The following is a 23,431-nucleotide window of genomic DNA, read 5'->3' as shown; positions in this document are numbered from 1 at the left end:
CCTTCTTAAAGTGTGGAGTGACATTTAAATCCCCTGTTATGGTGAACTGGGCATTGTGTAGACTCTCCCTAAATCTATAACTTTGTGGTGGAACGTGGGATCAACATCAGCATCATCATCAGCGATCACTCATAGTTGAGTATGATCCTTCTCCTGGTCATTTGTGGGTTGTGAGATAACTGAAGAGGCAGATCCATGATCCACACGTCTTATTGTAGTGTTGGCAGGTGTAGGTCATTGCAGTAGTGGTGGATGTAGCCAATCTATCCTTTCCCAGTCTGTCCTTACATTGAAGCTGCTTAGTCTCAATGGCATGGTAGAGATATTCTTCAAGTTGCGCAGTCCCCTCATTAACAGCTTTCACTATCCATTCAGGCTGATGTGGCACTTTCTCGGGTGGGTCCTGATATTGTGCTTTGCATACTCGAGTTGGCAGAACAGGATTTGTTTTGGGAGGCAGCAGTCAGGCATATGGATGATGTGGCTGACCCATCACAATTGGTGTTGAGCTGCAATAATGACTATGGAGTTAATGTTAGCTTCCTTGCAATAATATATACCATTTTGGAAACTGTTGTGGGGGATGACCTCCCAGGGGAATTCCACGGAGACTGGGTTACAGCCACTGAGTACAGGTCCATGGTGCAAAAGGTGAAGAGAGAGAAAAAGGGAGTGGTAGTGATAGGGCACTCGATAATGATGGGAACAGGTAGGAGATTCTGTGGACGTGAACGGGACACCAAGATGATATGTTGCCACCCTGGTGCCAAAGTCAGGGACTTCTTGCATCGCATCCACAGTATTTTGGAGAGGGAGAGTAGCCATATATAGAAACTACAGCACAGAAACAGGCCCTTTGGCCCTTCTTGGCTGTGCCGAACCATTTTCTGCCTAGTCCCACTGACCTGCACACGGACCATATCCCTCCATACACCTCCCATCCATGTATCTGTCCAATTTATTCTTAAATGTTAAAAAAGAACCCACATTTACCACCTCGTCTGGCAGCTCATTCCATACTCCCACCACTCTCTGTGTGAAGAAACCCCCCCCTAATGTTCCCTTTAAACTTTTCCCCCCTCACCCTTAACCCATGTCCTCTGGTTTTTTTCTCCCCTTGCCTCAGTGGAAAAAGCCTGCTTGCATTCACTCTATCTATACCCATCATAATTTTATATACCTCTATAAAATCTCCCCTCATTCTTCTACGCTCCAGGGAATAAAGTCCTAACCTATTCAACCTTTCTCTGTAACTGAGTTTCTCAAGTCCTGGCAACATCCTTGTAAACCTTCTCTGCACTCTTTCAACCTTATTTATATCCTTCCTGTAATTTGGTGACCAAAACTGAACACAATACTCCAGATTCCGCCTCACCAATGCCTTATACAACCTCATCATAACATTCCAGCTCTTATACTCAATACTTCGATTAATAAAGGCCAATGTACCAAAAGCTCTCTTTACGACCCTATCTACCTGTGACGCCACTTTTAGGGAATTTTGTATCTGTATTCCCAGATCCCTCTGTTCCACTGCACTCCTCACTGCCTTACCATTAACCCTGTATGTTCTACCTTGGTTTGTCCTTCCAATGTGCAATACCTCACACTTGTCAGTATTAAACTCCATCTGCCATTTTTCAGTCCATTTTTCCAGCTGGTCTAAGTCCCTCTGCAGGCTCTGAAAACCTTCCTCACTGTCTACTACACCTCTAATCTTTGTATCATCAGCAAACTTGCTGATCCAATTTACCACATTATCATCCAGATCATTGATATAGATGACAAATAACAATGGACCCAGCACTGATCCCTGTGGCACACCACTAGTCACAGGCCTCCACTCAGAGAAGCAATTCTCTACCACCACTCTCTGGCTTCTTCCATCGAGCCAATGTCTAATCCAATTTACCACCCCTCCATGTATACCTAGCGACTGAATTTTCCTAACTAACCTCCCATGCGGGACCTTGTCAAAGGCCTTACTGAAGACAATATCCACTGCCTTCCCTTCATCCACTTTCCTGGTAACCTCCTCGAAAAACTCCAACAGATTGGTCAAACATGACCAACCATGCACAAAGCCATGTTGACTCTCCCTAATAAGCCCCTGTCTATCCAAATGCTTGTAGATTCTGTCTCTTAGTACTCCCTCCAATAACTTACCTACTACTGACGTTAAACTCACTGGCCTATAATTTCCTGGATTACTTTTCGATCCTTTTTTAAACAACGGAACAACATGAGCCACTCTCCAATCCTCCGGCACTTCACCCATAGACAGCGAAATTTTAAATATTTCTGCCAGGGCCCCTGCAATTTTAACACTAGTCTCCTTCAAGGTCCGAGGGAACACTGTGTCAGGTCCTGGGGATTTATCCACTTTAATTTTCCTCAAGACAGCAAGCACCTCCTCCTTTTCAATCTGTACAGTTTCCATGGTCTCACTACTTGATTCCCTCAATTCCATAGATTTCATGCCAGCTTCCTTAGTAAATACAGATGCAAAAAACCTATTTAAGATCTCCCCCATTTCCTTTGGTTCCGCACGAAGCCGACCACTCTGATCTTCAAGAGGACCAACTTTATCCCTTACGATCCTTTTGCTCTTAATATACTTGGAAAAGCTCTTTGGATTATCCTTCACTTTCACTGCCAAGGCAACCTCATGTCTTCTTTTAGCCCTCCTGATTTCTTTCTTAAGTATTTTCTTGCACTTGTTATACTCCTCAAGCACCTGATTTACCCCCTGTTTCCTATACATTTCATACAACTCCCTCTTCTTCTTTATCAGAGTTGCAATATCCCTTGAGAACCAAGGTTCCTTATTCCTATTCAATTTGCCTTTTATCCTGACAGGAACATACAAACTCTGCACTCTCAACATTTCCCCTTTGAAGGCTTCTCACCTACCAATTACATCTTTGCCAGAGAACAACCTGTCCCAATCCACGCTTTTTAGATCCTTTCTCATTTCTTCAAATTTGGCCTTCTTCCAGTTCAGAACCTCAACCCTAGGACCAGATCTATCCTTGTCCATGATCAAATTGAAACTAATGGTGTTATGATCACTGGAACCAAAGTGCTCCCCTACACAGACTTTTGTCACTTGTCCTAACTCGTTTCCTAACAGGAGATCCAATATTGCATCCCCTCTAGTTGGTCCCTCTATATATTGATTTAGAAAACTTTCCTGAACACATTTTACAAACTCTAAACTATCTAGACCCCTAACTGTATGGGAGTCCCAATCAATGTATGGAAAATTAAAATCCCCTACCACCACAACTTTATGTTTCCTGCAGTTGCCTGCTATCTCTCTGCAGATTTGCTCTTCCAAGTCTCGTTGACTATTGGGTGGTCTGTAATACAATCCCACTAATGTGGCCATACCTTTCCTGTTTCTCAGCTCCACCCATAAGGACTCAGTAGACAAGCCCTCTAATCTGTCCTGCCTGAGCTCTGCTGTAATATTTTCCCCAACAAGCAATGCTACTCCCCCACCTTTCATTCCTCTGCCTCGATCACATCTGAAACATCGGAACCCTGGAATATTAAGCTGCCAGTCCTGTCCCTCTTGTAGCCAAGTTTCACTAATTGCTACAACATCATAATTCCACGTGTCAATCCACGCCCTCAACTCATCCACCTTCCCCACAATACTCCTAGCATTTAAATATATAGACCTCAGAAGATTTTTACCACCACTCACAATCTTTCTATCAGCGGATTTGCTTAAACTTTCAACATCATTTATTTTCACCCCAGCCACACTGTCAGCTCTGGCACTCTGGTTCCCATCCCCCTGCAAATCTAGTTTAAAGCCTCCCCAATAGCACTAACAAACCTCCCTATTGGAGGTTAACCTCCATATTGGTACCAATGACATAGGACGGAAAAGCCCAAAAAGAGAATTGAGAGAGCAGGGTAGAAAGCTAAGAAGTAGAATCTCCAGGGTAGTAATTTCTGGATTGCTGCCTGTGTCATGTGCAAGTGAGGGTAGGAACAGGAAAATATGGCAGATTAATACATGTCTGAGAAGCTGGGGCAGGGCTTCAGGTTCTTGGATCATTGGGATTGCTTCTGGGGGAGGTATGACCTGTTCAAAAGTGACGGGTTGCACTTGAATCTGAGGGGGACCAATACTCTTGTGGGCAGGTTTGTTAGAGCTATTGGGGAGGGTTTAAACTAATTTGATGGGGGTGGGAATTGGAGTGAAGGGACTCAGGATAGGATGGATGGTAAAAGAGCAAAGATAGCATGCAGTCAAACTGTTAGGAAGGACAGGAAGATGATAGGACAAAATTGCAGCCGGCAGAGTGCGTATCAGTGCATTAGAGATGCAGAATCAAAAAGGGTAGCAAATACAGTACTCAAGGTGTTGTACCTCAATGCACAGGGTATAAGAAATAAGGTGGATGATCTTGTCCTACAGCTGCAGATTGGCAGGTATGATATTGTGGCCATCACTGAGATGTGGGTAAAGGATGCATGTCTACGGGAGCTGAATGTCCAAGGATACACGGTGTATCAGAAGGATAGGCAGGTAGGCAGAGGGGGTGGCATGGCTTTATTGGTAAGAAATAATATTAAATCATTAGAAAGAGGTGACAGGATCGGAAGGTGTAGAATCTTTATGGGTTGAGCTAAGAAATCGCCGAGGTAAAAGGACCCTGATGCCTCCTAACAGCTGCAGTGATGTGGACTACAAATTGCAACAGGAAATGGAAAAGGCTTGTCAGAAGGGCAGTGTTATGATAATAGTGGGGGATTTTAACATGCCAGTGGCTTGGGAAAATCAAGTCGGCACTGAATCTCAAGAGAGAATTTGTAGAATGTCTGCGAGATGGCTTTTTAGAACAGCTTGTTGTTGAGCCCACTAGGGGATTGGCTGTACTGGATTGGATATTGTGTAATGATCCAGAGGTGATTAGAGAGATTGAGGTGAATGAACCCCTAGGAGGCAGTGATCATAACATGATTGAGTTCACTGTGAAATTTGAGAAAGAAAAGCCGAAATCCGATGTGGCGGTATTTCAGTGGAGTAAAGGAAATTAGTGGCATGAGAGAGGAACTGGCCAAAGTTGACTGGAAAGGGACACTAGTGGGAAGGACAGCAGAGCAACAGTGGCTGGAGTTTATGCGAGAAGTGAGGAAGGTGCAAGACAGATATATTCCAAAAAATAAATTTTCGAATGGAAAAAAGATGCAACCGTGGCTGACGAGAAGTCAAAGCCAAAGTTAAAGCAAAGGAGAGGGCATACAAGGAAGCAAAAATTAGTGGAAAGACAAAGGATTGGGAAGTTTTTAAAAGCTTACAAAAAGAAGCTAAGAAGATCATTAAGAGGGAAAAGATAAACTATGAAAAGAAGTTAGCAAATAATATCAAAAAGGATACTAAAAGCTTTTTCAAGTATATAAAGAGTAAAAGACAGGTGAGAGTAGATATAGGACCGATAGAAAATGATGCTGGAGAAATTGTAATGGGAGATAAGGAGATGGCAGAGGACCTGAGTATTTTGCATCAGTCTTCACTGAGAAAGACATCAGCAGTATATCGGACACTCAAGGGTGGCAAGGAAGAGAAGTGTGCACAGTCACAATTATGACAGAGGAAGTACTCAGGAAGCTGAATAGTCTAAATGTAGATAAATCTCCCAGACCAGGTGGAATGCACCCTTGTGCTCTGAAGGAAGTAGCTGTGGAGATTGCAGAGGCATTAGCAATGATCTTTCAAAAGTCGATAGATTCTGGCATGGTTCTGGAGGACTGGAAGATTGCAAATGTCACTCCGCTATTTAAGAAGGGGGCAAGGAAGCAAAAAGGAAATTATAGATCTGTTAGCTTGACATCAGTGGTTGGGAAGTTGTTGGAGTTGATTGTCAAGGATGAGGTTCTGGAGTACCTGGAGGCATATGACAAGATAGACAGAACTCAGCATAGTTTCCTTAGGGAAAATACTGCCTGACAAACCTATTGCTATTTTTTGAGGATACTACAAGTCGGCTAGACTTGGGAGATGCAGTAGATGTTGTATATTTGGATTTTCATAAGGCCTTTGACAAGGTGCCACACATGAGGCTGCTTAACAAGATAAGAACCCATGGAATTACTGGAAAGTTACATACGTGGATAGATCATTGGCTGATTGGCAGGAAACAGAGTGGGAATAAAGTGATCCTATTCTGGTTGGCTGCCGGTTACCAGTGGTGTTCCACAGGGGTCCGTGTTGGGGCCGCTTCTTTTTACATTGTATATCAATGATTTGGATTATGGAATAGATGGCTTTGTGGCTAAGTTTGCTGATGATACCAAGATAGGTGAAGGGGCCGGTAGTGCTGAGGAAACAGAGAGTATGCAGAGAGACTTGGATAGATTGGGAGAATGGGCAAAGAAGTGGCAAATGAAATATAACGTTGGAAAGTGTATGGTTATGCACTTTAGTAGAAGAAATAAACAGGCAGACTATTACTTAAATAGGGAGAGAATTCAAAGTTCTGAGATGCAACGGGACTTGGGAGTCCTCGTGCAGGATAGCCTTAAGGTTAATCTCCAGGTTGAGTCGGTAGTGAAGAAGGTGAATGAAATGTTGGCATTCATTTCTAGAGGAATAGAGTATAGGAGCAGGGATGTGATGTTAAGGCTCTATAAGGTGCTGGTGAGACCTCACTTGGAGTACTGTGGGCACTTTTGGGCTCCTTATTTAAGAAAGGATGTGCTGACGTTGGAGAGGGTTCAGAGAAGATTCACTGGAAAGATTCCGGGAATGAGAGGGTTAACATATGAGAAACGTTTGTCTGCTCTTGGACTGTATTCCTTGGAGTTTAGAAGAATGAGGGGTGACCTCGAAGAAACATTTCGAATGTTGAAAGGCATGGACAGAGTGGATGTGGCAAAATTGTTTCCCATGGTGGGGGAGCCTAGTACAAAAGGGCATGACTTAAGGATTGAAGGGCACCCATTCAGAACAGATGTGAAGAAATTTTTTTAGCCAGAGGGTGGTGAATCTGTGGAATTTGTTGCCACGGGCAGCAGTGGAGGCCAAGTCATTGGGTGTATTTAAGGCAGAGATTGATAGGTATCTGAGTAGCCAGGGCATCAAAGGTTATGGTGAGAAGGCGGGGGAGTGGGACTAAATGGGAGAATGGATCAGCTCATGATAAAATAGCGCAGCAGACTCGACGGGCCAAATGGCCGACTTCTGCTCCTTTGTCTTATAGTCTTATGATGTTGTGGCCATCACTGAATCATGGCTGAAGAATGGTTGTAGTTGGGAGCTGAATATCCAAGGTTACACATTGTGTCAGAGGGATAGGAAGGTAGACAGAGGGCATGGATCTGCTGGTAGAGAATGACATCAAATCGGTAGAAAGATGCGACATAGGATTGGAATATGCTGTATCCTTGTGGGTTGAGTAAAGTAACTGCATGGGCAAAAGGAACCTAATGGCAGTTGTATACAGATCTCCCAAAAGTAGCTGGGATGTGGACAACAGATCACAATGGGAATAGAAAAGGCGTGTCAAAAGGGCAATTTTATGATAGTCATGGGAGATAACCTCTCACTAAAGATTAAACAAGATTAGGAGAGAGAATTTAATATGACTTTTGTTAATGAAGATTGGTTGCGAGTTCTGAAAATGGTTAATTCTTCGATATGTGCCAATCACTGTTTAATTCAATTTAAAATTGTTCACTGTTATTATTTAACAAAGGAGAGGTTATCCAAAATATTTCCTAATATAGACAATTATTGTGATAGGTGTAAAAATAAAGTAGCTACTCTGTCACATATGTTCTGGTCATGTCCCTCATTGAAATCTTTTTGGAAAATTTTACTTTCTACAATTGCTAAAGCTTTGAAAAGTAATTTACAACCATGAAGTGGTAAATGTGGGCTCACCTTTAACACTTAAGAAAAACTTGGACAGGTACATGGATGAGAGGGATATGGTCCAGGTCAGTGGGATGAGGCAGAAAAATGGTTCGGCACAGCCAAGAAGGGCCAGAAGGCCTGTTTCTGTGCTGTAATGTTCCATGGTTCTAATACACTGACTGTTCTATTTGGAATAGTTCCGCATCATATTCAGGGTATTTCATTTTCAAACCAACATGTAATTGCATTCGTTACATTGTTGGCAAGAAGGGCTATTTTACTGAAGTGGAAAAATACCTCTGCTCCTACACTAATTCAATGGTTTTCCCAAGTAATGTTATGTCTTAGCTTGGAAAAAATTCGAAGTAGAACTATTGATCCCTGATTTGATTTTGAGAGAATGTGGGGCTCTTTTGCCAAATATTATCATTTAATTCAACTCATAAGGGAGAATGAGGCAGTCATAGATGAGAACTATAGGGAGGTAATCACACCTAGGCTGTCGGAAGCAGGTCGTTGGGTGACAGTCAGAGGGGGGAAAATGAAGGTGAGCAGACAGGTAGTGCAGAGCACCCCTGTAGCCATTCCCCTGAATAATAAGTTTACCGTCCTGGATACTGTTGGGGGGGACGACCGACCAGGTGTGAGCCACGGTGGCAGGGCCTCCGGCACTGAGTCTGACCCTGTGGTGCAGAAGGGTGGGACGGAGAAGAGGAGAGCTGTCGTCATTGGAGACCCTATAGTCAGGGGAGCAGACAGGAGATTTTGTGGACGTGAGAAGGACACCCGCATGGTTTGTTGCCTCCCAGGTGCCAGGGTCCGGGATGTCTCTGACCGGGTGCACGACATCCTGGTACGAGAGGGAAAGCAACCAGAAGTCATGATACATGTTGGGACCAACGACATAGGCAGGAAGAGGGATGAGGTCCTGAAGTGTGAGTTTCGGGAATTAGGCAGAAGGCTGAAGAACAGGACCTCAAGGGTGACGTTCTCAGGATTGCTGCCAGTACTATGTGACAGTGATGGTAAGAATTGGAGGAGATGGCAGTTGAATGCGTGGCTGAGGAGTTGGTGCAGGGAGCAGGGTTTTAGATTTTTAGATCACTGGAATCTCTTCTGGGGAAGGTGGGACCTTTACAGATTGGATGGGTTGCACCTGAACTCGAGGGGGAGCAATATCCTTGCAGGTAGGTTTGCTAGCATGGTTCGGGAGGGTTTAAACTAATTTGCGAGGGGGATGGGACCCAGAGCGATAGAGCAGTGAAAGAAGTGCGTGGAGTAAAGCCAGATCTACCATACAGAGAGGCTTTGAGGAAAGAGAAGCAGAATAAATGGTGTAAAGACAGTAAGGTAGAAGGGCTGAAATGTGTGTACCTCAATGCAAGAAGCATCAGGAACAAAGCTGATGAACTGAGAGCTGATACATACATGGAATTGTGATGTAGTGGCCATTACAGAGACTTGGCTGGCACCAGGGCAGGAATGGATTCTCAATATTCCTGGATTTCAGTGCTTTAAAAGGGATAGAGAGGGCGGAAAAAGGGGAGGAGGGGTGGCATTACTGGTCAGGGATACTATTACAGCTACAGAAAGGGTGGGTAATGTAGCAGGATCCTCTTTTGAGTCAATATGGGTGGAAGTCAGGAACAGGAAGGGAGCAGTTACTCTACTGGGGGTATCCTATAGGCCCCCTGGTAGCAGCAGAGATACAGAGGAGCAGATTGGGAGGCAGATTTTGAAAAGGTGCAAAAATAACAGGGTTGTTATCATGGGTGACTTTAACTTCCCTAATACTGATTGGCACCTGATTAGTTCCAAGGGTTTAGATGGGGCAGAGTTTGTTACGTGTGTCCAGGATGGATTCTTGTCACAGTATGTGGACAGGCCGAGCAGGGGGAATGCCATACTAGATCTAGTACTAGGTAATGAACCGGGTCAGGTCACAGATCTTTCAGTGGGTGAGCATCTGGGGGACAGTGACCACTGCTCCCTGGCCTTTATAATTATCATGGAAAAGGATAGAATCAAAGAGGACAGGAAAATATTTAATTGGGGAAAGGCAAATTATGAGGCTATAAGGCTAGAACTTGTGGGTGTGAATTGGGATGATGTTTTTGCAGGGAAATGTACTATGGACATGTGGTCGATGTTTAGAAATCTCTTGCGAGATGTAAGGGATAAATTTGTCCCGGTGAGGAAGATAAAGAATGGTAGGGTGAAGGAACCATGGGTGACAAGTGAGGTGGAAAATCTAGTCAGGTGGAAGAAGGCAGCATACATGAGGTTTAGGAAGCAAGGATCAGATGGGTCTATTGAGGAATATAGGGAAGCAAGAAAGGAGCTTAAGAAGGGGCTGAGAAGAGCAAGAAGGGGGCATGAGAAGGCCTTGGCGAGTAGGGTAAAGGAAAACCCCAAGGCATTCTTCAATTATGTGAAGAAAAAAAGGATGACAGGAGTGAAGGTAGGACTGATTAGAGCTAAAGGTGGGAAGATGTGCCTGGAGGCTGTGGAAGTGAGCAAGGTCCTCAATGAATACATCTCTTTGGTATTCACCAATGAGAGGGAACTTGATGATGGTGAGGACAATATGAGTGAGGTTGATGTTCGGGAGCATGTTGATATTAAAGGAGAGGAGGTGTTGGAGTTGTTAAAATACATTAGGACAGATAAGTCCCTGGGGCCTGACGGAATATTCCCCAGGCTGCTCCACGAGGCGAGAGAAGAGATTGCTGAGCCTCTGGCTAGGATCTTTATCTCCTCGTCATCCATGGGAATGGTACCAGAGGATTGGAGGGAGGCGAATGTTGTTCCCTTGGTTGAAAAAGGTAGTAGGGATAGTCCGGGTAATTATAGACCAGTAAGCCTTACGTCTGTGGTGGGAAAGCTGTTGGAAAAGATTCTTAGAGATAGGATCTATAGGCATTTAGAGAATCATGGTCTGATCAGGGACAGTCAGCATGGCTCTGTGAAGGGCAGATCGTGTCTAACAAGCCTGATAGAGTTCTTTGAGGAGGTGACCAGGCATATAGATGAGGGTAGTGCAGTGGATGTGATCTATATGGATTTTAGTAAGGCATTTGACAAGGTTCCACATGGTAGGCTTATTCAGAAAGTTAGAAGGCATGGGATCCAGGGAAGTTTGGCCAGGTGGATTCAGAATTGGCTTGCCTGCAGAAGGCAGAGGGTGGTGGTGGAGGGAGTACATTCAGATTGGAAGATTGTGACTAGTGGTGTCCCACAAGGATCTGTTCTGGGACCTCTACTTTTCGTGATTTTTATTAACGACCTAGGTAATGGGGTAGAAGGGTGGGTTGGCAAGTTTGCAGATGACACAAAGGTTGGTGGTGTTGTAGATAGTGTAGAGGATTGTCAAAGATTGCAGAGAGACATTGATAGGATGCAGAAGTGGGCTGAGAAGTGGCAGATGGAGTTCAACCCGGAGAAGTGTGAGGTGGTACACTTTGGAAGGACAAACTCGAAGGCAGAGTACAAAGTAAATGGCAGGATACTTGGTAGTGTGGAGGAGCAGAGGGATCTCGGGATACATGTCCACAGATGCCTGAAAGTTGCCTCACAGGTGGATAGGGTAGTTAAGAAAGCTTATGGGGTGTTAGCTTTCATAAGTCGAGGGAGAGAGTTTAAGAGTCGCGAAGTAATGATGCAGCTCTATAAAACTCTGGTTAGGCCACACTTGGAGTACTGTGTCCATTTCTGGTCACTTCACTATAGGAAGGATGTGGAAGCATTGGAAAGGGTACAGAGGAGATTTACCAGGATGCTGCCTGGTTTAGAAAGTATGCATTATGATCAGAGATTAAGGGAGCTAGGGCTTTACTCTTTGGAGAGAAGGAGGATGAGAGGAGACATGATAGAGGTGTACAAGATAATAAGAGGAATAGATAGAGTGGATAGCCAGCGCCTCTTCCCCAGGGCACCACTGCTCAATACAAGAGGACATGGCTTTAAGGTAAGGGGTGGGAAGTTCAAGGGGGATATTAGAGGAAGGTTTTTTACTCAGAGAGTGGTTGGTGCGTTGAATGCACTGCCTGAGTCAGTGGTGGAGGCAGATACACTAGTGAAGTTTAAGAGACTACTAGACAGGTATATGGAGGAATCTAAGGAGGGGGCTTATATGGGAGGCAGGGTTTGAGGGTCGGCACAACATTGTGGACCGAAGGGCTTGTACTGTGCTGTACTATTCTATGTTCTATGTTCTAATTTGAATTAATTTATATGGTTTCCTTCCAATTTTGTTATATAAATGTGATTTGGCGGTTATTGTTTTTTCATCTTGTATTTAGATGATTGTAAGACGTATTGCTCTGGGTGTTGGTTCCTAATTGTTTTTTTTGTAGTTAGTGGGTTTTTTTTTTAGTTAGTTGGGGTTCTCTTTTTTTCCTTCCCTTTCTTGTATAATTTTTTTTATTAGCATATACAAGTTTTTTTCTTCACTTTATTAATTATAAATATATACTAATTTGTTGAACTTTTGTATTTTATAGCTGTAGAAGATTATATATCAATAAAAAGATTTTAAAAATGAAAATGAGATTTCAACATGCAGGTCAATGAGCAAAAATATCAGGTTGGTAATGGATCTCAAGAGTGAGTTTGTTGAATGCCTACAAAAAAGCTTATTGTTGAGCCGACTAGGGGATCAGCTTTACTGAACTGGGTGTTAATGTAATGAACTGGAGGTGATTAGGGAGCTTAAGGTAAAGGAACCCTTAGGAGGCAGTGATCAGAATATGGTTGAGTTCAACTGGACATGGTAAATGCGGGCTCACTCTTAAGTTTTAAGAATAAATTGGATAGGTACATGGATGGGAGAGGTCTGAAGGGCTATGGACTGGATGCAGGTCAATGGGACTAGCGGAATAATGTTTCGGCACAGACTAGAAGGGCCGAAGGGCCAAATCGCCTTTTTTCTGTGCTGTAGTGTTCTATGGTTCTAAGAAAGTAAAGTCTGATGTAGCAATATTTCAGTGGAGTAAAGGAAATTACAGCGGTATGATTAAGAAGTTGGCCAAAGTAAATTGGAAGGAGCTGCTGGCAGGGATCACAGACAAGCAGCAATAGTTGAGTTTCTGGGAAAAATGAGGAAGGTGCAGGATAGATATATTCCAAAGACTAAGAAACACTCAAATGGCAAAATAGTACAACCATGGATGAAAAGGGAAGTCAAAGCTAATGTAAAAGCAAAAGAGGGCAGACAACAATGCAAAAACTAGTGGTAAGACAGATGATTGCGAATCCTTTAAAAACCTATAGAGAGCAACTAAAAGAATCATTCAGAGGGTAAAGATGAAATATGAAAGCAAGCTAGCAAACAATATCAAAGTGTACAGTAAAAACTTTTCCAAGTATGTAAAAAATAAGAGAAATGGGTGGAGATAGGACTGCTAAAAAATGAGGCCAGAGAAATAATAACGGGGCCAAAGGATGCTAGATGAATTAAATGAGTATTTTCCATCAATCTTTACTGTGAAGATGCAGGCAGTGTGCCAAATGTTGAAGGGTGTGAGGGAAGAGAAGTGAGTGCAGTTACTATTACAAGGGAGAAGATGCTCAAAAGCTGAAATACCTAAAGTCACCCGATGAAGTCACCCTAGGGTTCTGAAAGAAGTAGCAATAGAGATTGTGGAGGCACCAGTAATTATCTTTCAAAAATCATTGGACTCTGGTATGGTGCCAGGAGACTGGAAAATTGCAAATGTCATTCCACTCTTTAAGAAAAGAGGAAGGCAGCTGAAAGGAAATTATAGACCAGTTACCATGATTTCAGTGGTTGGGAAAATGACAATGAAATAAAAGAGCTAATCAATAACAAAAGGAAAGCTTTCTGTGCCTGGCAGAAGAACATCAATTGCAAGGCTACAAGGGAAGCCCACTCCAAAGCTAAGGCTGTAGTCCAACGTAGAGTAAGAGAAAAAGAATCAGTGGTGCACTAAGAGGGCTCTAGAAGTACAGCAGCTTGTTGACTCTGGTGATATCAGGGGTTTCTTCATTACCACCAAAACCTAAACGATTGAGGCCTAAACCAGGTACATTCTAGTAAATCTTCTCTGTACTCTCCCTATTTTGTTGACATCCTTCCTATAATTCGGTGACCAAAACTGTACAGAAAACTCCAAATTTGGCCTCACCAATGCCTTGTACATAATCTGTAAGATGCCAAGTCTTTAAATAGGGATGCATCCATGAAATTTTCACCTTATTTCTCTGGCAGAACAGGGTGTTGATGATGGTCAGGTCACGTTCAACACACTTGGAGAGTAAGAGCACTCCACTGGAATTGATGTTGCCCACACCTTCCTTCCCAAATGTGCCTTTCCAGGAGTTGCTGTCCCTGACAACTCTGGCATTGAATTCTCCAAGAAAAATGACTTTATCTTCCTTGGAATATCTGATAGTATGCAGGCTAGGTTGGCATAGAAGATCTCCTTAACATCATCTGGTGAGCCTAGGGTTGGAGCGTAGGCATTCACATCTGCAGCCATTTAGTTGTTATCGAGCTGAAGGTACATGGTCATGAGGCATTCATTGATGCCAACAGGCAATTCAGGGAGGTGACTGATGATACTGTTCTTTATGGTGAATCCAACTCCATGGATTCTGGGTTCATCTACCGATTTCCCCTTCCAGAAAAAGGTGTATCAGCCAATCACAGTTCAGAGAGGGCAGCAAAGTCAATTTGGAACCTTCTCGGCTCTCTTGAGATGATGGCAGTACGTCTTTCAGGATGATTGCTGGTTTCACTGTCCACAAGTGTCCGCACATTCCAGGCTCCAAACTTCATATTTTTGTTTCAGACCACAGTTTGGTGATCCCACTGGACACAATCCAGTCAGAAGTGAGGAGGCAGGCTATTTTTAGGGCACCTTTTCTAGCCCCTTCCCCATGTGGGGTGAGCAGAGCAGGTCCTGTGTGCCTGCTTTTGGATGGGAGCTCCCAGACTTCACTGTCCTGCTCCTGTCACCACTTAGTCGCCATAGAGCTTTGTTCAAGTAGGTCAATAGGATTACAAAACCAGGAGAAACGTCTGTGTGTCAGGTCTCCTAACATGGGGAGACTGATGCACAAACAGCCACCACGTGACCCTTGACAGAGAAAGGGCCAAAATCCAATGGCATCGGGACCAAGACTACTGGGGGCCCTCTTCTGTTGCAACCTTCCTCCACCTTTGCAGCCGTTGTGGTGGTCCTCGTAGTTCTGTAATTCCAGAGACTCTAATTTAGCACCATCTTCTGCTACTCTGCCATTGAGGTTGGGCCGTGCTTTGTCTGGATCCTCTCCCTTGCCCTTAACACCATGGGTGACCCTACCAGGAGCTAAGCTCCAGACAGCATTGCTCAAGTTCTCAGGATCACACAAGCCTCTCCACCACAACAAGGTGGCGGTACCCCAGGGAGGATTTTGGCCAGTAGCCTGTAGCTGTAATAGTGTTACATTAACCATTATGCTACCATGCTGCCCCATGATATAGTACATTTCAGGCCCATCAGCCCATGATGTTGTGCTGACTTTTTAAACCTACTCCAAGATCAGTCAACCTGACCCTTCCCTTCCAGACAGGCCTCCAGTTTTCTTTCATCCATGTGCCTATCTAACAGTCTCCTAAATGTCCTTAATGTAGCTGCCTCTGCCACCATCCCTGGCAGTGCACTCCGTGCATCCACCATCTGACATCTCCCCCTATAATTTCTACCAATCACCTTAAAGTTATCCCTTCTTATATTAGCCATTGCCACCATGGCAAAAAGGGGCTGGCTGTCTACTCCCAATGGTTTTATTTTAACACCTAGAATGGTACTTAAACAATTTAACTATTGGAGCAGAGAGTTGGTATAACACTGTCCAAGTCTAGTCAAGAACCAATGAGATGAAGTATTGAGTACAGGAAATGAGATGTTTTGTTAAAGTTATATGAGGCATTGGTGAGACCTAATTTGGAACATAGTTTGCAGCTTTGGTCTCCAATCTGCAGGAAAGATGCAAATAAGGTTAAAAGAGAACAGAGAAAATTTACAAGGATATTGCTGGGTCTGAAAGACCTGAATTATCATGAAAGATTAAATAAGTTAGGGCTTTATTCCTTGGAACGTAGAAAGGAGGAGATTTGATAGAGGCATACAAAATTATGGCTTTCTCTACTGAGGGTGGGTGAGATTACAACAAGATGTCATGGGTTAAGTTGAAAGGTGAAAAGTTTAAGGGGAACATTAGGGGAAACTTCTTCACTCAGAGGGTTGTGAGAGTGTGGTATGAGCTGTCAGTGCAAGTGGTGCATGTGAGTTAAGAGAAGTTTGGATAGGTACAAAGGTTACTGTATGAGGAACGTCTGGCAGCTCTTGGGCTGTATTCCCTGGAGTTCAGGAGAATGAGGGGGGATCTCATAGAAACATTCTGAATGTCAAAAGGGTTGAACAGATTAGATATGGCAAAGTTATTTCCCATGGTAGGGGAGTCTAGGACAAGAGGGTACAACTTCAGGATTGAAGGACGTCCATTTAGAACAGATGTGGAGAAATTACTTTAGTCAGAGGGTGGTAAATCTGTGGAATTTGTTGCCTCGAGCGGCTGTGGAGGCCAAGTCATTGGGTGTATTTAAGGCAGAGATAGATAGGTTCTTGGTTAGCCAGCACAACAAAGGGTATGGGGAGAAGGCAGGGGAGTGGGGATGACTGGAAAAATTGGATCAGCCCATGATTGAATGGCCAAGCAGATGTGATGGGCCGAATGGCCTACTTCTGCTCCTATATCTTATGGTCTCATGGATTGAGGTATGGAGAACTATGGCCCTGGTGAAGATCAGACTGTTTAAATGATTTGGCATGGACTAGATGGGCCAAGGGGCCTGTTTCTGTGCTGTACTTTTTTATGACTCTGTAACCCAATCTACCTCCAAGCATTGGAACGCAGTGCAGTAGTTGTTACGAAATTCATAACCACAAGGCAACTCTTTATAACTAAAACCCTCTAAAACAAGCAACATCCAGATGAATCAGCTGAGCTCTTTCTCCAGAGCAATAATATTAATTCCTGCGTGTGTGACCAGAGCTACACACAATAAGACAAGTGTGACAACTAGTTGCAATAACCTGGTTAAGAACATGTTCTATTGTTTTCATACTGTTATGCTGTTAGGTATTTTATTTTCTGTATCTTTTCTGTAAAATGCAGTGTGTTCTGTTAATTAAGCTTCGTAGTCAGTATTTTGGTTTCTGCTAAAATGAGGAGTTGTTTGCTCATCTTAGGAACGTTGTGTTAGTCACTTGGGTTTGTCTTGATAAAATTTTGTTCATTGGGATACCATGGAATATTTGAGAGAGCTGGGTGGCATCAGATTTCTAGGGGACTGTGGGTTAGTTTTGGGTCCTTTGTTTGCAGGTGTTGGAGGAAGAAGGAGGTGTGGAGAAGAGCAGAAAGAAAAACACTCATGGAACCCTGCAGAAGGAGAGAGATTGTTGTCAGAAGTGCTGTGTGCAGACAAATGGTTCCAAAAAGGAAGTGCCAATACTTCTGAGTTAGCCAGTTCACTTGAATTGGTTCTCAAGGGAAGTTTTAACTTTGGTTGGTGTCTTTCATGCAGAATGTGGGTTCAGTGCCATGAAGTAATTAAAGCAAAGCAACCGACTATCCAGCAATGAACTCCAATGTTTTTGTGCATACTTAGACTGGTTTAACTTTAGTGGGCCCTTCACCTGTTACTGTTTGTTAAGGTTGAAATATCTGTAAATATATTTCCACTTGAAGACATGGGGCAGTAGTTATACTGCTTTCATCATAGCTTCCATTCCCTCAAAGGAACATTCCAACTTTTCTGTTTGGTTGAGCCCAAATCATACCAACCCCATGCAATGCTGAGTCATGTGGTAGTTAGTCAGATCTACTTAACAAACCAGGTTTATTACGAGCCATGGGAGAGGGATACATAGTGATTTGTGAAGCTGCAACATAAAGTTTCAACTCTTATATTCAATGCCCTGACCTATAAAGGTCCAGGATCTGCAGAATTTCTGTGTCAATGATGCCTGGAATACGCTGCCAGGGGTGTTGTGGAAGCAGCTGCAACAGTGGCATTCAAGAGGTTTTTAGACCAATATATGAAGATGCAGGGAATGGAGAGATGGGCATCACATGCGGGCAATATGGCTTCATTTAGAGCAAGAGAGTGAGCAATTTCAAGTTCCTGGGTGTCAAGATCTCTGAGGATCTAACCCAACATATTGATGCAGCAATAAAGAAAGCAAGACAGCAGCTATATTTCATTTGGAGTTTGAGAAGATTTGGTTTGTTACCTAGACACTCAAACTTCTACAGATGGACCGTGGAGAACATTCTGACAGGCTGGTGGTGGGGCTACTGCAAAGGATTGAAAAAAGCTACAGAAAGTTGTAAAATCAGTCAACTCCATTCAGAGTACAAGTCTCTGTAGTATCTAAGACATCTTCAAGGAGTGGTGCCCTCAGAAAGGTGGCATCCATCATTAAGGGCTTCATCACCCAGGGCATGCCCTCTTCTCATTGTTACCATCAGGAAGGAGGTACAGAAGCCTGAAGGCACACACTCAATGATTCAGGAACAATTTCCTCCCCCCTGCCATCTGATTCCTAAATGGACATTGAAATCATGAACACTACCTCACTTTTATTTCTGTTATTGCACTATTTTTAATCTAGCTATTTAATATACATATATATATATACTTACTGTAATTGATATACATTTTTTGGCTATATTATCAGGTATTGCATTGTGCTGCTGCCGCTACGTTAGTAGGTGCACATTAGAGGAGCACAGTACCTGAGAGTAGGAGAACTCCACCCCAGTGATGGAGAACATTACTTCACCAGCGGACATCAGCACGTATGGTGGGATTTGCCACGCAATATGAACTACATTTGCTTTGATATCTTCGGTCTTCCAGATCTTCAACTTGTTTTCATTGGGCTAACGACATAAGAACACAGGAGTTATTGCACCTCCCAAAAATAGAGACACTGTGACTATATGTTAAGGACCTAATGATTTAAAGAGTAAAGATGAGCTTTTTCTGTCACATGTATGTCAAAGCATACAATGAACTGTGTCATTTGCATCAACAGCCCACACAGTAGAGGATGTGGTAGGGACGGCCTCCAAGTGGCAACACGTTTCTGCCATCAACATATCTTAGTAACCCAAACACATACATCCTTTGGAACGTGGCATAAACTGGAGCACCTGGAGGAGACCCACATGGTCATGGGGAGAACATCCACGCTCCTTGCAGTCAACATTGGGAAATGAACACAGATCTTCTGGTTGCAGGCACTGTAAAGTGCTACGTTAACCAATATACTACTGTACAGATCCATGTTAACATGAGCTTTGTGGGAAGATCAGAATGGTCCTCCCAGAAAGCAGATGTTAAATTCTTCACAAAATCACTGATGATGATTTCTTATCAAGGTGTTCAAACTTCATTCAAAATTTTCTCTTCTCCCGTCTCCCATGGGACAAAAATATACAATAACATGTCCCACTAGGCTCAAGAACAGCTTCTATCCTGCTGTTACAAGACCAATAAGGTGGACTCATGACATCACAATCCAAATTGTCATGGTCTTCTGCCTTATTGTCTGCTTGCGGTGTATTCCGTCTATAATGTTAACACAATATTCTGCATTCAGTCATTGATTTTGCCTCGTATTGCCTCATCACACTGATGTGATGCAATGATCTGTATCAATAGCAGCAAAACAGTATGTTTCTCACAGCATTACTTGTGACAATAATAAACCAATTTACCAACCTAGGTGTAAAGTATAGAGTTTAGATACGCAATAATTGCAGAACCACAGTTGGATTATTTTAAAAACGCAAACACGAGGAAATCTGCAGATGCTGGAAATTCAAGCAACACACACAAAATGCTGGTGGAACACAGCAGGCCAGGCAGCATCTATAGGAGGAGGTACAGTCGACGTTTCGGGCCGAGACCCTTCGTCAGGACTAGCGAAGAGTCCTGACGAAGGGCCACCTAGTGACCCTGATGCTGAACCATCAAGGTTTGCAATTGTCAGACAGGTAATTGCCGGAGTTTCTGATGTAAAGATTTCACTTACTATTACATCCACAATGATGGTGTACGCTGCTCCAAAGTCTAACAGCCCCAAATCCACATCATATTTCATCATTCCGACCGTACACTGTCCCTGGTAGCTGTGTGGAGATCAAAGATTCACGACCATGGTTAAGTATCCTACTGTGTGAGAATTCTGACACGGAATGAGGCCACGCCATTACTGTGTACATGCCCTGATATCAGTCTCCTACTGTGACAGAGACACTACAGAGAAGATCCACCAAGATGCTGTCTGCTGTGGTGGGCTGTAGTAGTAAGGGGAGATTAAACAGTCACAACACGCTGGAGGAACTCAGCAGGTCGGGCAGCATCTGTGGAAACTATCAGTCAATGTTTCGGGCTGGAACCCTTTGTCAGGACTGTAGAGGAAAGGGGCAGAGGCCTATAAAGAAGGTGGGGGGAGGGTGGGAAGGAGAAGGCTGGTAGGGTACAGGTGAAAAACCAGTGAGGGGAAAGATAAAGGGGTGGGGGAGGGGAAGCAGGGAGGCGATAGGCAGGAAAGGTAAAGGAGGAATAGGGGAAAACACAATGGGTAGTAGAAGGAGGCGGAACCATGAGGGAGGTGATAGGCAGCTGGGGGAGGGGGCAGAGTGACATAGGGATAGGGGAAGGGAGGGGGAGGGAATTACCGGAAGTTGGAGAATTCAATGTTCATACCAAGGGGCTGGAGACTACCTAGACGGTATATGAGGTGTTGCTCCTCCAACCTGAGTTTAGCCTCATCGTGGCAGTAGAGGAGGCCATATATGGACATATCCGAATGGGAATGTGAAGCAGAATTGAAGTGGGTGGCAACCGGGAGATCCGGTCTGTTGTGGCGGGCAGAGTGGAGGTGCTTGATGAAGTGGTCCCCCAATCTGCATTGGGTTTCACTGATGTAGAGGAGGCCACACCGGATGCACCGGATACAATAGATGACCCCAGCAGACTCATAAGTGAAGTGTTGCCTCACCTGGAAGGACTGTTTTGGGCCCTGAATGGTGGCAAGAGAGGAGCTGTAGGGACAGGTGTAGCACTTACGCTTACAGGGATAAGTGCCAGGTGGGAGATCTGTGGGGAGGGACCGATCCCTGCGGAAAGTGGAGAGGGAAAGATTAAACAGTATTTTCTCTGGAATGTAGGAGACTGAGGACTGACCTTTAAGAGGGTTATTGAGGGGCATAGACAAGGTAGATAGAGTGCTTTTCCATAAGAGCATAAGATCTGGAGCAGAATTAGGCCATTTGGCCCATCGAGTTTGCTCTGCCATTTCATCATGGCTGATCCAATTTTCCTCTCAGTCCCAATCTCTTGCCTTTTCCCCATATTCCTTCATGCTCTGACCAATGATGAATCTATCAGCCTCTGCCTTAAATATACATAAAGAGATGGCCTCCACAGCTGCCTGTGGCAAAGAATTATACAGATTCACCACTCTCTGGCTAAAGAAATTCCTCCTCACCTCAAATCTAAAAGGATGCCCTCTATTCTGAGGCTATGTCCTCTGGTCTTAGTCTTTCCCACCATAGGAAACATCCTCTCCACATCCAGTTTATCAAGTCTTTTCACCATTCGATAGGTTGCAATGAGGTCACCCCTCATTCTTTTGAATTCTAGTGAATACAGTCCCAGACTCATCAAACACTCTTCATATGACAGTCATTCAATCCTAGCATCATTTTTGTGAACCATCTTTAAATCCTCTCCAGTTTTAGCACATCCTTTCTAAGATAAAGTACCTAAAACTGCTCACAATACTCCAAGTGAGACCTCACCAGTGCTTTATAAAGTCTCAATATTACATCTTTGCTTTTATAGTCCAGTCCTCTTGAAACGAATGCTAACATTGCAGTTGCCTTCCTCACCACAGACTCAACCTGCAAATTAAGCTTTAGGGAATCCTGCACAAGCACTGTTAAGTCCCTTTGCGCCTCCGTTTTTTGTAGTTTCTCTCCATTTAGAAAATAGTCAACCCTTTCATTTCTTCTACCAAAGTGCACGACCACACAATTCCTGACACTGTATCTATCTGACAATCTATCCGAGCCTTCTGTTGCCGCTCTACTTCCACAAAACTACCTGCCCCTTCACCTATCTTCATATTGTCTGCAAACTTGTCAAGAAAACCAACAATGCCATCATCCAAATTATTGATATATGATGTATAGTATATTCTTCTCAGTTTATTTATTTTCCTCTAAATTCCCACAAGAAAATCAATCTCAATGAAGTATATGGTATCCTCTGCCTCCAGAGGTGTGTTAATTTTGTATGCAGTTAATTTTGTACAAACATCACTTCCTGTTTGTAAGCTGTTGTTACTCATTCTCTGCATGGGTTAATGTGGATTTCAATTTATAGCACACATGGTAGAAATACATCCTTCTCCATCCACTCTTTGTTTACCCTTGAAAAAGCAAAACCTTTTTTACAAAGTTTTCTCATTAAAAGCCCTCAAGAAAGCGTTTGGCTTGTGTAACTTTTAACTCCCTGCCTAGCTTTGCACACAATGTACTGCGAAGGCAGTCGAGTGAAAAGATAACTCTGTAGACTGGAGACACATCTGAATGTTGTATGCTACAATGTCAGCTTCTGACCCAAGCAACATCGATCATTGAGCCTTAGAAGTCAGGTCAGAATGTGGTGCATTGATTGTGTCTTTGTAACACTCAGGCAAAACCACAATTAGCATAGCTACAGAACAAGCCCGTGCCAGAGCTGAAGTGACAAGAATGTGAGCAGTGCATGCTAAGCACAGAGCTGAAATACTAATGGAAAAGGCTCGTATAAACATGGGCAAAGCATGCACAGACATAGAGAAAGCTTACATAGAAACCACAATGAGCGCACTCAAGGAGGAATGCGAGGCTGAGGATGCCTTAGCAGAGGCAAGGGTGTATAAAGCAGCAGCTGACTGAGACAGTGGTGGTCATCTTTCTGGGAAAGTGACTGACAAACCAACTGTTGGTGCAAGCCCTCTGATATAACATGGTTGCTCAAGAGAAGATGAAATCAAAGCAGCAAAGATAGGGACCAGCTTCCCGTCATGCTTCACACTCAACTCTTACCTAGTCCTTCAACTAAACTTGCTTCAGATTCAAACCCAAAGAAAGATGAACCCTGATTTAAGGTAGAAACTAAGAAGTGCCAAGGTCACCCAACTTTGCAACACGTGGGTGTTCCTCACTTAGTAAAAGTAGACAAAGGCTGAACAATGACCAGGTGCATCAGTGCTCACCTTTTAACAGAAGTTGCTGCAGAACTAACTGAACATCTCTCACTCACTGCAGGTGACAATAGTTTGAATGAAATGATGAGTCTAGCCAGAGAAGACCTGATGCAGTGTCAGTCCAAACGTGGAAAAGAGAGCAGTGGAGAGTTCAGGGAGGGTAGCAAGGAGAACTGGAGAAGTAGCAACAATATAGAAAAGAACACAGATGGTGCAT

The 23,431-nt window shown here is 43.7% G+C and overlaps 1 protein-coding gene across 1 annotated transcript in view; it reads right to left on the bottom strand.

Moving 5' to 3' along the window:
- slc15a2 (solute carrier family 15 member 2) overlaps positions 1-23,431 on the bottom strand; it is a 237,643-nt gene that overhangs the window by 5,021 nt on the left and 209,191 nt on the right. The window contains exons 17-18 of the mRNA XM_072259699.1: positions 19,987-20,083; positions 18,683-18,829 (exon numbers count right to left, since the gene is read on the bottom strand). Coding sequence (XP_072115800.1) covers positions 18,683-18,829; positions 19,987-20,083 — 244 coding nt within the window. The remainder of the gene's footprint in view (positions 1-18,682; positions 18,830-19,986; positions 20,084-23,431) is intronic.

This window comes from Mobula birostris, chromosome 6, assembly GCF_030028105.1.
Source record: "Mobula birostris isolate sMobBir1 chromosome 6, sMobBir1.hap1, whole genome shotgun sequence".
In the NCBI taxonomy this organism is placed as follows: Eukaryota; Metazoa; Chordata; class Chondrichthyes; order Myliobatiformes; family Myliobatidae; genus Mobula; species Mobula birostris.
This window is presented reverse-complemented; position numbering and strand designations above follow the sequence as displayed.